The 12,306-nt window shown below is 35.3% G+C and overlaps 1 protein-coding gene across 1 annotated transcript in view; it reads left to right on the forward strand.

Moving 5' to 3' along the window:
- Positions 1 to 12,059, forward strand: part of LOC143244084 (lysosomal dipeptide transporter MFSD1-like) — a 38,551-nt gene extending 26,492 nt beyond the window's left edge. Inside the window, exons 12-15 of the mRNA XM_076488134.1 lie at positions 232 to 279; positions 1,960 to 2,014; positions 2,804 to 2,936; positions 10,437 to 12,059. Of these exons, the coding sequence (XP_076344249.1) occupies positions 232 to 279; positions 1,960 to 2,014; positions 2,804 to 2,936; positions 10,437 to 10,499 (299 nt within the window). The 3' untranslated portion in view covers positions 10,500 to 12,059. The remainder of the gene's footprint in view (positions 1 to 231; positions 280 to 1,959; positions 2,015 to 2,803; positions 2,937 to 10,436) is intronic.
- The last annotated feature ends 247 nt before the right edge of the window (positions 12,060 to 12,306 follow it).

Consider the following 12,306-nt stretch of genomic DNA (forward strand, 5'->3'; position numbering starts at 1 on the left):
CCAAGATTTTTTCTTCCTTTGTTCAAGGAAAAGTAGAATAAGAGACTTAGAGATTAAGGTGAAAAAAAATGCATTTCTTGTTTTGGTTTGAAATAGTTTTTTTTATACAAAACTTAGCTTGAAAAAAATTATTAATGATTCATTTTTGAAAACGTGAATCTCTGTTCAGAACTCTTATTAGTAAGATGTGATTTATTTATAAATATGTACATTTTTATTCTTTCTTCACAGTTGCATTAATAACCACTATCATACTCTTCTGTGTTAACAGCAGAACAAGTAAGTATCAGTGTTTGTATTCACTGTTTTATAACTGTAATTACTATAAACAGACTGTTTTAAAATAAGTGTAATGGGGAAGTGCAAAAGTTAAGGTGATAAGGTCATGGTTATGGAAGGTCTCTGCTGACATCTCATGCAAACTGTGGGTAAAATTTTCTCTTGTTGTAAAAAATCTATGAATGTGCTAAATAGAATGGTGTACTATCTAGTTTTAAATACACCATTTTATTCTGTAGAACCTTGCTTTAAATGTACAGAACAACAGTACAGTAAATTTACTGAGTAGAATGATGTACTATCTAGTTTTAAATATACTGAATAGAGCAGTGTACTATCTAGTTTTACACGTACTAAAGAAGAGTTTTGTACTTTCAGTTTTACAAGCACCAAAGAAAAAAATATACTATCCAGTTTTACAGGTACCAAGCTAGGAAAGTTTAATGTATTATCCAGGTTTACAGTTACCAAGCTAATAAAGTGTAATGTATTATTCAGGTTTACAGGTACTAAGCTAGGAAAGTGTAATGTATTATCCAGGTTTACAGGTACCAAGCTAGGAAAGTGTAATGTATTATCCAGGTTTACAGGTACCAAGCTAGGAAAGTGTAATGTATTATCCAGGTTTACAGGTACCAAGCTAGGAAAGTGTAATGTATTATCCAGGTTTACAGGTACCAAGCTAGGAAAGTGTAATGTATTATCCAGGTTTACAGGTACCAAGCTAGGAAAGTGTAATGTACTATCCAGGTTTACAGGTACCAAGCTAGGAAAGTGTAATGTACTATCCAGGTTTACAGGTACCAAGCTAGGAAAGTGTAATGTACTATCCAGGTTTACAGGTACCAAGCTAGGAAAGTGTAATGTACTATCCAGGTTTACAGGTACCAAGCTAGGAAAGTGTAATGTACTATCCAGGTTTACAGGTACCAAGCTAGGAAAGTGTGGTGTACTATCCTGTTTTACAGGTACCAAGCTAGAAAAGTGTAGTGTACTATCCTGTTTTACAGGTACCAAGCTAGAAAAGTGTAATGTACTATCCAGTTTTACAGGTACAAAGCTAGAAAATAGTAAAGTACTATCCAGGTTTACAGGTACCAAGCTAGAAAATAGTAATGTACTATCCAGTTTTACAGGTACAAAGCTAGAAAATAGTAAAGTAGTATCCAGTTTTACAGGTACTGAATAACAACAAACATAGTTTGGAACTTTATCTATGCTGCTTTCCACTGAAAATCATTTTCTACCCAGAAACTATAAAATGTACTTTCAGAGGTGATTGTATCAAAGTACTAAAGAAGTGCTGTGTTTTTTGATATAAACAACTGTAGTAAACCCTTGATAAAACTACATTACTGGTGTGATAAAAATTTGCTGATAATGGATGTGATAAAATATAGAAAGACTGCTGAATAAGGTAACAGTTTGGTAGAGTTGTATAAGTACAATTATTGTGACTGTTATGATGTTTTAATGCAACCATGAGAGTTGTTGCTTTTTTTTTTATTGCTAATTTCTTATAATTGTGCAGAAACAATTCTGAATGATATTTTTCTTTAATTTTATTTTATTATTAACTATTGTAATTACATAAGAGAAAGATGTGTTAATTTGATGGTTACAGGACTGTAGTTCACCAGAGATATTTTTTATCAAAATGGGGTCTTTTTAATTATTTAGATGGACCTCTGAATTTAACAGTGAATGAGAGAAACAGACGTGAAGAAAGAAAAATGTAAGGAACATTTTATTTAAGATCTTATAACTTTTTTTCTTGTATTTATATACTAACAAATAACATGGTTGTTTGCTGCAAATAGTCTGGTTGCTTTATGACAAAAAATGCCAATTAACCAATCAACCAAAAATGTATGGTGAATATCTAAAGAGGGTGACCAATCCTTTACAGCTGGTAACATTATTCGTACTTCACTCTTTTATAACAATCTTATGTTTTTCAAGTTAATATAAATCCTCTGGTGATTTTTTTATTACACTTTTTTTTGGTTAGCTTTGTTTGAGTTTACTTACTGATTATAGACATTATTATTTTACATGATTGAGCTTTTACAGTAAAGAACAATATTTTTTACAACAAGTAAGACATTTTGATCACTGGTGTGACCATTCTCAACTATACAGTTTTGTACAAAAACCTTGTTTGCCATTAAACCCTAGGTACTTGAGAATGATTGTATCAGTGATTGAAACGTTGTATCTGTTTAAAAGAAAAACATCTTCACTGTAAAAGTAGTAACATGTATAGATAAAAGAAAAAAAGATTATTCATTGGTTTTGTACATTGTTTGCAATGATAAATCCTGAAATTGCAATAGGTTATGATGAACCAGTTTCTAGCTAGTAAATGGCTGATTCCTTTGGTTTATAGCAAATTTTTGATTTGTATGATTTAGTAACCTTAATAACTTATTGATTAACATCTATATGTTTTTCACCTGCTTCTGGCTGGCCCAGTAATAAATGACTAAACTGTGGCTTATTTAAATTGTTTTTTCCACTATAGGGCAGCAGAGTTCTTAGAAAGGGAGAAATTAGCAATATCTGGGTCTACAGCAGAAGTCACACCACAAGACTTGCTTCGTTCGCAATCTGATTTCCATCTAAGAAATCGATACCTGAGTCGAATTGGAGCTAAGGTGAGGTATACTTTTGGTATGATTTTGTTTTCCAATAGTATCATGCATGGGTGTGTGATAAACTGAAAGTAACAGTAAATGTACAAACAGTGACTTATAAGGATAATGAAGTGTTTTTTTGTTTTTTTTGGGGGGGGGTCATGCTACATGCTTAGACAGAACATTAGTTTTTAGGACAAGGGCCAGGAGGTAGATTGTTTTAGGCTTCATGGGCCAGAGGGGTTGTGGTAAAATTAAGTAAGGATGCATACATGATCAGAATACAACATTAATCATTTATTTCTCGTAAGAGCACATATTGAAAATATTTATGACACATGATAGTTTCTCTCTCTCTCCTTTTTTTTTACCCTTAGCGAGAAGCATGAAATTGGTGTTTTTCTGACAAAATTACATTTAACTGAGGTTCAAAGTTAGTGCTCCCTGTCATCAAAGTTATTGCAAATGCTCATCAGATAAGGCTAATCTGTAACTAGATTTCTAGTACTTCATCTTTTAAAATGTCTTCACAGAAATAGATAGTGCCAAAAACTGAAATGAATCTGGAAGCAAATTTTTTAAATGAAACACACTGATAACAGGGAAGGCATGTACAGAACTCTGTCAGTTTTCCTTCTTTGTATTCGCCCTTCAGTGTGGATTCCTGTATGTGGTGAGGGGACCTCCCAGAGGGAAGGTTCTGTGCTTTCAGTTTACCTCCTCTGTGATCTAAACATCCACCCATGTGTTTGGCGTGCATGGTGACCCGTGAAGGGGGAGGAAAGGATCCTGGCAGTTAAGAGATCCAACCCTAACATGCCACTTTGGCCTTGAATTACTCTAGAAAGGCAGCCTTGGGATGCCCCCCCTGGGTCAATCGGCTGGTCCACTTGGGCTAGGGTCAACCAACTACTAGTGTTAGATGTTCTTAACAGGTGTTATGGACATTGTATCTGATGCTGGTGTTTGAGTATAGTGCTCACAAAATCCTGGTGTTGCTGCAGTGTCCTTGTTTGGGATTGTAGTGCATCCCTTTGTAGGGCTTCATCATGGGTGGGGTCAGTGGTCACTGAAATATTCCTTTTTTTTTTATTTTGGATCCTCCAAATAAAAATTTAATTAAAATAGTTAAAAACAGTCCATAGGTAAATGACCACATCTTGAAGATTCTGAGCAGCAATCTTCAACATCTGTAACACCTGTTGTACCTCATTTTCTTATACTATATTCTCTTTCAGACAAATCTTTAGGGCAAATGTCTCCCTTTTTCATTCAGAAGGGACTAGAGGGACTTGCTGCCTCTCCAAAGTCAAATAAAAAAGCTTCGATCTGGTGACATATTGATGGAAACATCCACATCTCAACACAGTGAACTTCTCTTAAATTCAAAGGAGATTAGGGATATACCTATTGAGGTTACACCTCATGCTACTTTGAATTCATCATGAGGAATTATTGTTGAGAGGGATTTCAAGAACATCCCAGAGTCTGAGATTCTCGCTGGTTTCTCCACTCAAGGAGTTTCTGCAATGAGGCGTATCTCCATTCACAAAGATGGAATTACGATGCCAACCAATGTCCTCATTCTGACATTTACATCACCATGTCCACCTGCCACTATCAAGGCAGGTTATCTTAATTACAGAGTATGGCCATACATTCCAAACCCTCTCAGATGTTTCCAGTGTCAGCAGCTCTGTCACTCGAAGACGTATGTTGTGGTTCCTTGACGTGTGCTCATTGTGGTGGCAAGGACCACGGTGCCTATGAGTGTGAAACGGACTCTCATTGCATAAATTGCAATGGCTCTCACCCATTCTACTTTCTTTCTTGCCCTAAATGTTTGGAAGAAAAAGACGTGCAGCATTTGAAAACGATTCAAAACATTACATACCCTGAGGCTCGGAAGTTGCTATCCACCACTTCACCTGGGACGTATCCTGCTGCATGTCATTCCAATACTACAGTGGGAGTGCAGACAGATCTTTTTGTGCCTCCAAGAGAATCATTCTCAAAACAAATGAAAATTTTTTTGACCTCCATGGTTAAAAAAGTTGATGAATCAACTTCAACACCCATCTTTGTCCATTGTATACATTCCAGCAAATCCCAAGATCCACTTCCTTTGGTTCCAGGTAGAGGCATTTCCTCGGGTACATCTTCTTTTCCCAAATCAAGATGAACAAATGATCAATCGTTCACATCCACTGTCACTGGAATCCTCTTCCAACAGCAAAGACCTGCCCATTTGACCCAGGACAGGATCCATGGAGGTTGATCACCTCCCTTGAATAAGGACAGCAAGGACAAAAAACATGGTCGTAAACAGAAGGGTTCTCCACCCAATTCGCCTACACATAAATAAAAATGGCATAATATGATGAAACTGTCAAGGTTTATGCTGTAATCTGGATGACATCAAAATGCTGATTGTTTCCTACTATCCTGTATGTCTTTCCTTACAGGAAACATTTCTGAAACCTGCCGATACAGCCACCTTTTGGCGGTTTTCTTTGTACAGAAAGAACAGGCTGTGTGATGAACAAGTGCATGGAAGGGTGGCACTGTTAGTTGATCAGCATGTGTCTACCCTCTCTTTGCCACTCAACACATCCTTGGAGACCGAAGCCATCCATGTTTCTTTGGGTCGTACCATCACTCTTTGTTTTCTCTACCTGTTGTCTGGAGAGACATTTGATCAATCAGACCTTGATGCTCTCATTGAACAGCTGTCATCTCCCTTTTTAATCCTGGGGGACTTTAATGGACATCATCCCCTCTGAGGAAGGGCTGATATTGATAGGAGGGGTTGCTCCATAGAGCATATGCCCTCTGATCACAATCTTTCTCTTTTCAATAGCAGTTCTTCTGCTTATTTTCATGCACCAAGTCAGTCCTTTACTGCTATTGACCTGTCAGATTGCTTCCCTTCACTGTTCTCTCATTTTTCATGGAGGGTTGACAATAATCCACGAGGCAGTGATCGATTTTCCTATAATTTTGAGAGCGATTGGCCTTGGACGATGCCACCTGACCCGTGTTCCCCGGTGGAAACTGGATCAAGCAAAATGTTCCTTTTACTGCTCTTGGAGAACTTGATCCTGCCATTATCTGTAAGTTATCAATAGATGACTGTGTGGCAGCAGTAGCTGACTATTATATAAGCAGCTGCTCAATGTATTCCTAAAACCTTGACACGTTTTCCATGATATTCTCATTCAGGGTGGAATCCTGCCTTCCATACAGCATTGAAGGCTCAAAAACAGGCCTGGGATACTTTTTATAGGTATTCCACACTCTCGCACCACATCACTTTCCAGCAGGTCTGTGTACATGCTGGGTGAGTAACACATCAAAGCCAGAAGGAATCTTGAATCAAGTTCACAAACAGCATATCTTCTACCACCAGTTCCAAAGTCATATGGGACAAGATATGAAAGGTCAGCGGGCAATATAATTCTGTCTCTCTCTCGATCTTGCTGTCTGATGGCCAAGAAGTATCTGATACCCGGAGCATCAGCGATACTCTAGGTGAAAGCTTTTGCCAACACTTCTACCACTTACTCCACCTTCTTGGCCATTTGCAACTATCTTTTCTGTATGCTTCGAAACTTTGTTCCTTACCAGAGCATCCCACCTGGGGTTGTGTTTTCCTTCCTTGGTGGGCCATACATTTTCAGAACAGACAATCTGCCATTGCCCCTTTTGGCTTTCGTATCCAGGCACAGTTGGATGAATTGGGTATGTCCTTGGATAACATTGCTGTATCCACTGGTCAGCCCATTCCACCATGGCTTTTTACAGTCCCCAGATGTGACCTATCTTTAAGTCATCTGAGAAGAGCAGACACTCCTGATTGGAAATGCTGTCTGTTATTTGCCGAACATCTTTCAAACCATCCTTCAATTCTTATTTATACAGATAGTTCAAAATGAGGTGACTGTGTGGCTCTGCCATAGTTTGTTGTGGTTTGATGGTTGCATGCAGAATCCTCTCTACAGCTTCCGTGTTCACTGCTGAACTGTATGCCATTTCCCTTGCCTTGGATCACATAGAAGCTTAGCAGTACTCAAACTGCACTATTTATACTGACTCACTTAGTTCTCTAGTTGCCCTGGAATTACTTCACTTTAGTTCACATGCTGTTCTTGCCAATGTTCAAAACCAACTGGCCCATTTCTCTTTAACATCTACTTCTCTCCAGTTTTTCTGGATACAGGGCCACATTAGTATTAGCAGGAATGACCTTGCTGACACCACAGCTAAATCTGTTTGCTCTGGCATTATCACTGCTGTGCCTGTTCCATACATGGACTATGGTCCTGTATTCTAGGCTCAACTCCGTGCTAGCTGGCAGTCGACTTGGTGTGATGAATGTGAAAACAAGCTTTTCCAAATAAATCATGGTCCATCTAGTTTGAATTGAAATTAGAAAATAGCTGTAACATCAAATAACTTGAAACCAGGACTGGAAAGGCCAACTTCAGATGACTAATGCTGTTGTTTGAACCACTTGTTAGTCATCCTGACGAGTTATGATAACTACAGTTATGCTACAGAATGTCCTTTACAACTTGTATTACTGTAGTTTTTCTCCTAATGCTGTAGACTAGATGTAAACATTGGTTTCATGCTATTTATGATGTTTTTTAAACTTTGTTTTGTTTTACTTTAATTTCCTTTTATGAATATTTACTAAATTCACTTTGATTTTAACTTTTTACTGGATTTTGGTGCAAATAGCCTAGCTGCTTTGTGCCATAGAACACCAAATCAACCAACCAACCAATCTTTGTATTTGTCCTTCTACATGTTATTGGATTGCAGATCAGTCACTTCCATTTGAACTTCAAGTGGCAGTTCATCAATAACACAATCAAACAGGTTTTAGAAGATCCATTTTCTGTTGCACTCTCATCAAGATCAGTAGAATGCTCCTTGAACTGTAGTTTCAGGTCAAAAAAGATATCTTTTGCAATCTTGTATGGGAATGGGGATCTTGCTTCTTGCTTGAACTTTTCTCAACGTGGAAAGTGTGTGAATCAACTCTTCATCAATTGAGACTTAAAGTAGTATTTTTTGTCTGGATGCTTTCATCTTGGTGTACATATCACAGATAAGTGTCCTTTTAATCTAAAATTGAATTCATTCAGGTATATGGTCAAGTCTACAGAAAATGCTAAATTCCAAAGCCATTCACTGTGTGTGAGTATTGGCTGAGGAAAATTATTTTCATTTAAAGAAATTTCAATCTCTGTTCGAAGCTAAAAAATTTTGACATAACCTTTCCACAGCTAAGCTATAAAACTGAAGTGGTAGAACAAGTCAGGATATGTTCTGTTTCCACCAAAAATTTATGGAATTGATGAAGGTTGAGTCCATGAAAGTGAATGAAGTTCACTGTTGAAACTACAGGTTCCACGACACATGAAGGATCCAGATATTTTCCACACAGTGCCTGTAGATGAATAATGCAGTAAAGAACCATAGGCTTGTAACAACCATCACTTTCAACAGCTGTGTAAATTTGCCCCACTAAACCTTTTTCTGTAATGCACTTTAGCTGTTTCCATTCCAGGTTGTACTAAGTTAGTGTTTTTATACCTCTTTGAAAATGTCCTCACCTGTGGTTGCTCTGTGCATACTGTGCACAGAAGCTAATTCTTTATTCACTTCAAAAATAATATTGAATCTGCAAATAAACAGCAACTTTCAAGTGTCAGACACATCTGTTGACTTGTCAAGCACAATGGAAAAGTTCTCAAACTCTTTGGCCTTGTCTTTTAGCTGAGACACGTTATTGCTTCCAATGTCTTGGGCTGTATGAGCAACTGTATTTGCCAAGAGGCTAATAGTCTTAAATAAAGTCTACATATTCTGGGCACATTTCTTCAGCTGTTTCAATCATACATAATTTAATCAGCTCACCATTGGTAAATGGTTTTCCTCGTTTGGCAAACAGGTGGGCCGCTTGGAAACTTGCTCTTATTGTAGCTTCATTCTCAGCTTTCTTTCTCTTAAATACAAACTATTGTGACAGTAAGTTACATGTCAGGGTTTTGAATTTGTCTGTACATAGCTTTCCCATGAACTGAGAATAGTTTAAGTGCTTGATTTGGTAATGTCTATGAACATTGTATTCTTTTAGTGCTGTGATAGCTTCATTGCATATTAAGCACAACTCTTTGTTACATAATTCAATAACGAAGTAGTCTACATTTCACTGTTCTTTAAAAACATGGCATTCAGAGTCAACTTTTCTTCCCTTCTCGTGACATAATAACTAGGAATATCTGTGAACTTGAACATAAAGTAAATAAATAGCAGCATTCACTGACACACATACTGAGGTACACATGGAAGGTGTGGGAAGAAACACTGCTTCAGATTGGCTTTTGCTTGGTTAAATTTAATTTTTTAATTTTTATATAATTGTAAATAATAATAATAATATTTTATTACTTCAATTAACTGTTGGCAGGTCGTATTGCAACTAGATTGGCTTTTGTGCAATTATGTTTTATATTTGTTATTAAAAGAGTTATTTCTTAAATAAACTGTTGGTGGGCTGGATGCAGTCTGTAGTTTAGAGACCACTGTTATAAATTATATCCTGAAGAAATACTAACATTCTGTCAAAGCATGTCATATGTTACCCCAAAAGCAGGGTATGTGAAGCATTCAAAGCTTTCCTAAAAGTGATTGATATTGGGGAAGGTTTATTAAACAGTTGTAGAATACTGAACAGAAGTAAAGTCTGTTTTTGGACACATAATGTGAGATGTCTGAAACTAAGCATTAATAAAAAGCACTGATTCATTTGTTTTCATAAAAACATGCAAGACTGAACTATTCAATAGTATTACAATTTATATTTTTTAGAACTAAAAATAACTTTAAAAGGTTCTGTTTTTACTTAATATTGGAATCAAGTGGTTCATAAATTTTTAAAATATTATGGGGGTATGGAAATATATGAAACTAAAATGAGTGTGTGCACGTTTTACTTTGTAATTTATCTTTGTGTAATATTTCAAGTGACTTTAGAGTTAACTTTTTTGGGCTTTATATTCCTTGAAGGAACATAACAGGATGTTAATTATTTTCTTAGTTTCTTTTGTTGTCTTCTCTAGAGGTTTAGTGCAGCATGCCATGCTGTAATGCATTGGCTCATGTGCATAGTTTTGATTGTATTTATTGAAAACTGGTACACTGTTACCTTATGTGGTGTACTTCAAATAGCAGGAATGCATATTTATTTCTTCTGATGTCACTCACATTAAATAGTTGTGCAAGTTTTGAACTGATACATCTAGATGTTCTCCTGAAACATCATTTAAACTAAACTTTGCCACATTTTTAATACATGTATTTTATAATATTCAAGTTATTACCTTGCAATATTCCATTTATTTTTGATATGGGGTGCTACATTAGAAGTTGAGATTCTTTGTAATTATTTGTGTATCACTTAGCTTACACCATCAGAGATTATATTTCTTTTGTGTTTTTCCATTTCAGCTCCCAGCACACTTTGACATCAGTACTTGTGCTCTCATGCACAGGACGGGCCCCACGACTTAATATAATCCCTCGTCATTTCATCTCATAAAACTGCATTCTAATTGAACATTCTCTTACATCTATTTGATTGTCAACAATAACTTTTTGTTTTATGTACCTTTTGCATTTATAGGTTTTAAATAGTCATGATTTCAACATCTTAAGAACAGTAATATTTAATGTTTATTTTTCATTTTGTAATCAAGCTTACTCACAAAATAAGTATACTACATTTTGTTGAAAAATGTCCTCCATAACTGTTCTCCCACACTGTAAATTTTGTAACTAACTAAATGATTAAGATATGGGAATTTTATAATGTTGAAGGTCATGTATGAAAACAAAAAATAATATAGTTTGGAGTTTGGTCAAAGCTACATTTCCAACCCACGCTTTTCCATATTTTTCCAGTTTCTACAATGGTAAGTCACTTTTTGGACTTTATGTTCAGTTATCCCATGAACTCTCTGCATGGCATTAAGACTTAGAAAACCTGAAACTGAAATGTATTGATACAAACATTAGGTTAGTTGTTTTGTCCTCTAAACTTGAAGGTTTTTTTTTTATTACCAATCAGCAATAATTAACTCAAGTATCGTGTTGTCTCTTTGTAATAACCAGTTTCATTGAACTTGCATTACAGCTATACAGTGTTATAATTTGTTAGTTTGATGTAGCAACTCGTTTTTGCGTTTCAGTATTAAGCCTTCACTTTGCTGACAAGAAGTTCTTTCTCAGATCTATCAAGTTTTGTAATAAGTTGAAATACAGCTTTTACTATTTACATTTACCCAGAAATGGGTTATAATTGTATTGGTAAGGGTACATTATCCATTGAAATATTTTCTTTTAGTGATAAGTTTTGTAATTAGGAATTAATTTTATTTTAGAAAGATATGATATCCCTCACGTAGAGTTTTTATTATGTTTTATCACTGTAATGTTGAATAAAAGAAAAGATATTTATTAGAAGCTTGTTAGCTTATACATGCTAATTTTAGGGTGTTATATTAGGAAATATGAACTTGTAATATCCATATAAATATTACCTAAAAATGTGTTTTTTTAATGATGTCATTTTGAAATTTTCAACAAATGATCTGACTTTATACAACTGCATTTTTTGTAATACATTTGATAGTTTATTAATGCATTTTTTTCTATTATTTTCAAATACAAGTTTTCTGCTTTTCATTTGATAGAAAATGCTTTTCTCGTAGTTTATTCTTGGGTAGGTATTCTAGTTTTGAAATCTTTCATAAACTTATGCATACTATAAAAATATATATATTCTTTAGACTTCCCTCATCTGATGCCATTTAATATTTTCTCTGAGTTATTTGAACTTTACAAAAAACTGTTCTTGTTTCATTTCAAGCCTATCTGCAAGGGTGCATCATTTTAGGCTTAAGATCGTATAGTCGGTTGTTTAGCCTTCAAAAAGATTTTCTGATTTGTACCAGGCGTAAGACATTTTCAAACAAAAATAAATGTATTTTTGTACAAATTCTGTATATTTTTTAGTGAAGACATTTTGTTCACGTCATATTGAATACTTGAATAATAAAAGGTTCAATAATGTTTATGTAACTGGAAGTGAAAATGAATGGAGGTTTAGAAACAAGTTCTCTAAGCTTTTCTGTGTGATAGTGTCACGTTTTACATGTAGATCGTAATATTTATTACAGTAAGTAAAACTTTGAATCCAGTGATAAAACTGATAACCATGATGGTACTGTGTAAGTAATTATAGTTTCTTCAGATAAAATAAAAATTAAAATGATCATTCTGGTGCTCCCAGTCTATTAAAGTACAATTAATATTATAA

This window comes from Tachypleus tridentatus, chromosome 2, assembly GCF_004210375.1.
Source record: "Tachypleus tridentatus isolate NWPU-2018 chromosome 2, ASM421037v1, whole genome shotgun sequence".
Taxonomy (NCBI): Eukaryota; Metazoa; Arthropoda; class Merostomata; order Xiphosura; family Limulidae; genus Tachypleus; species Tachypleus tridentatus.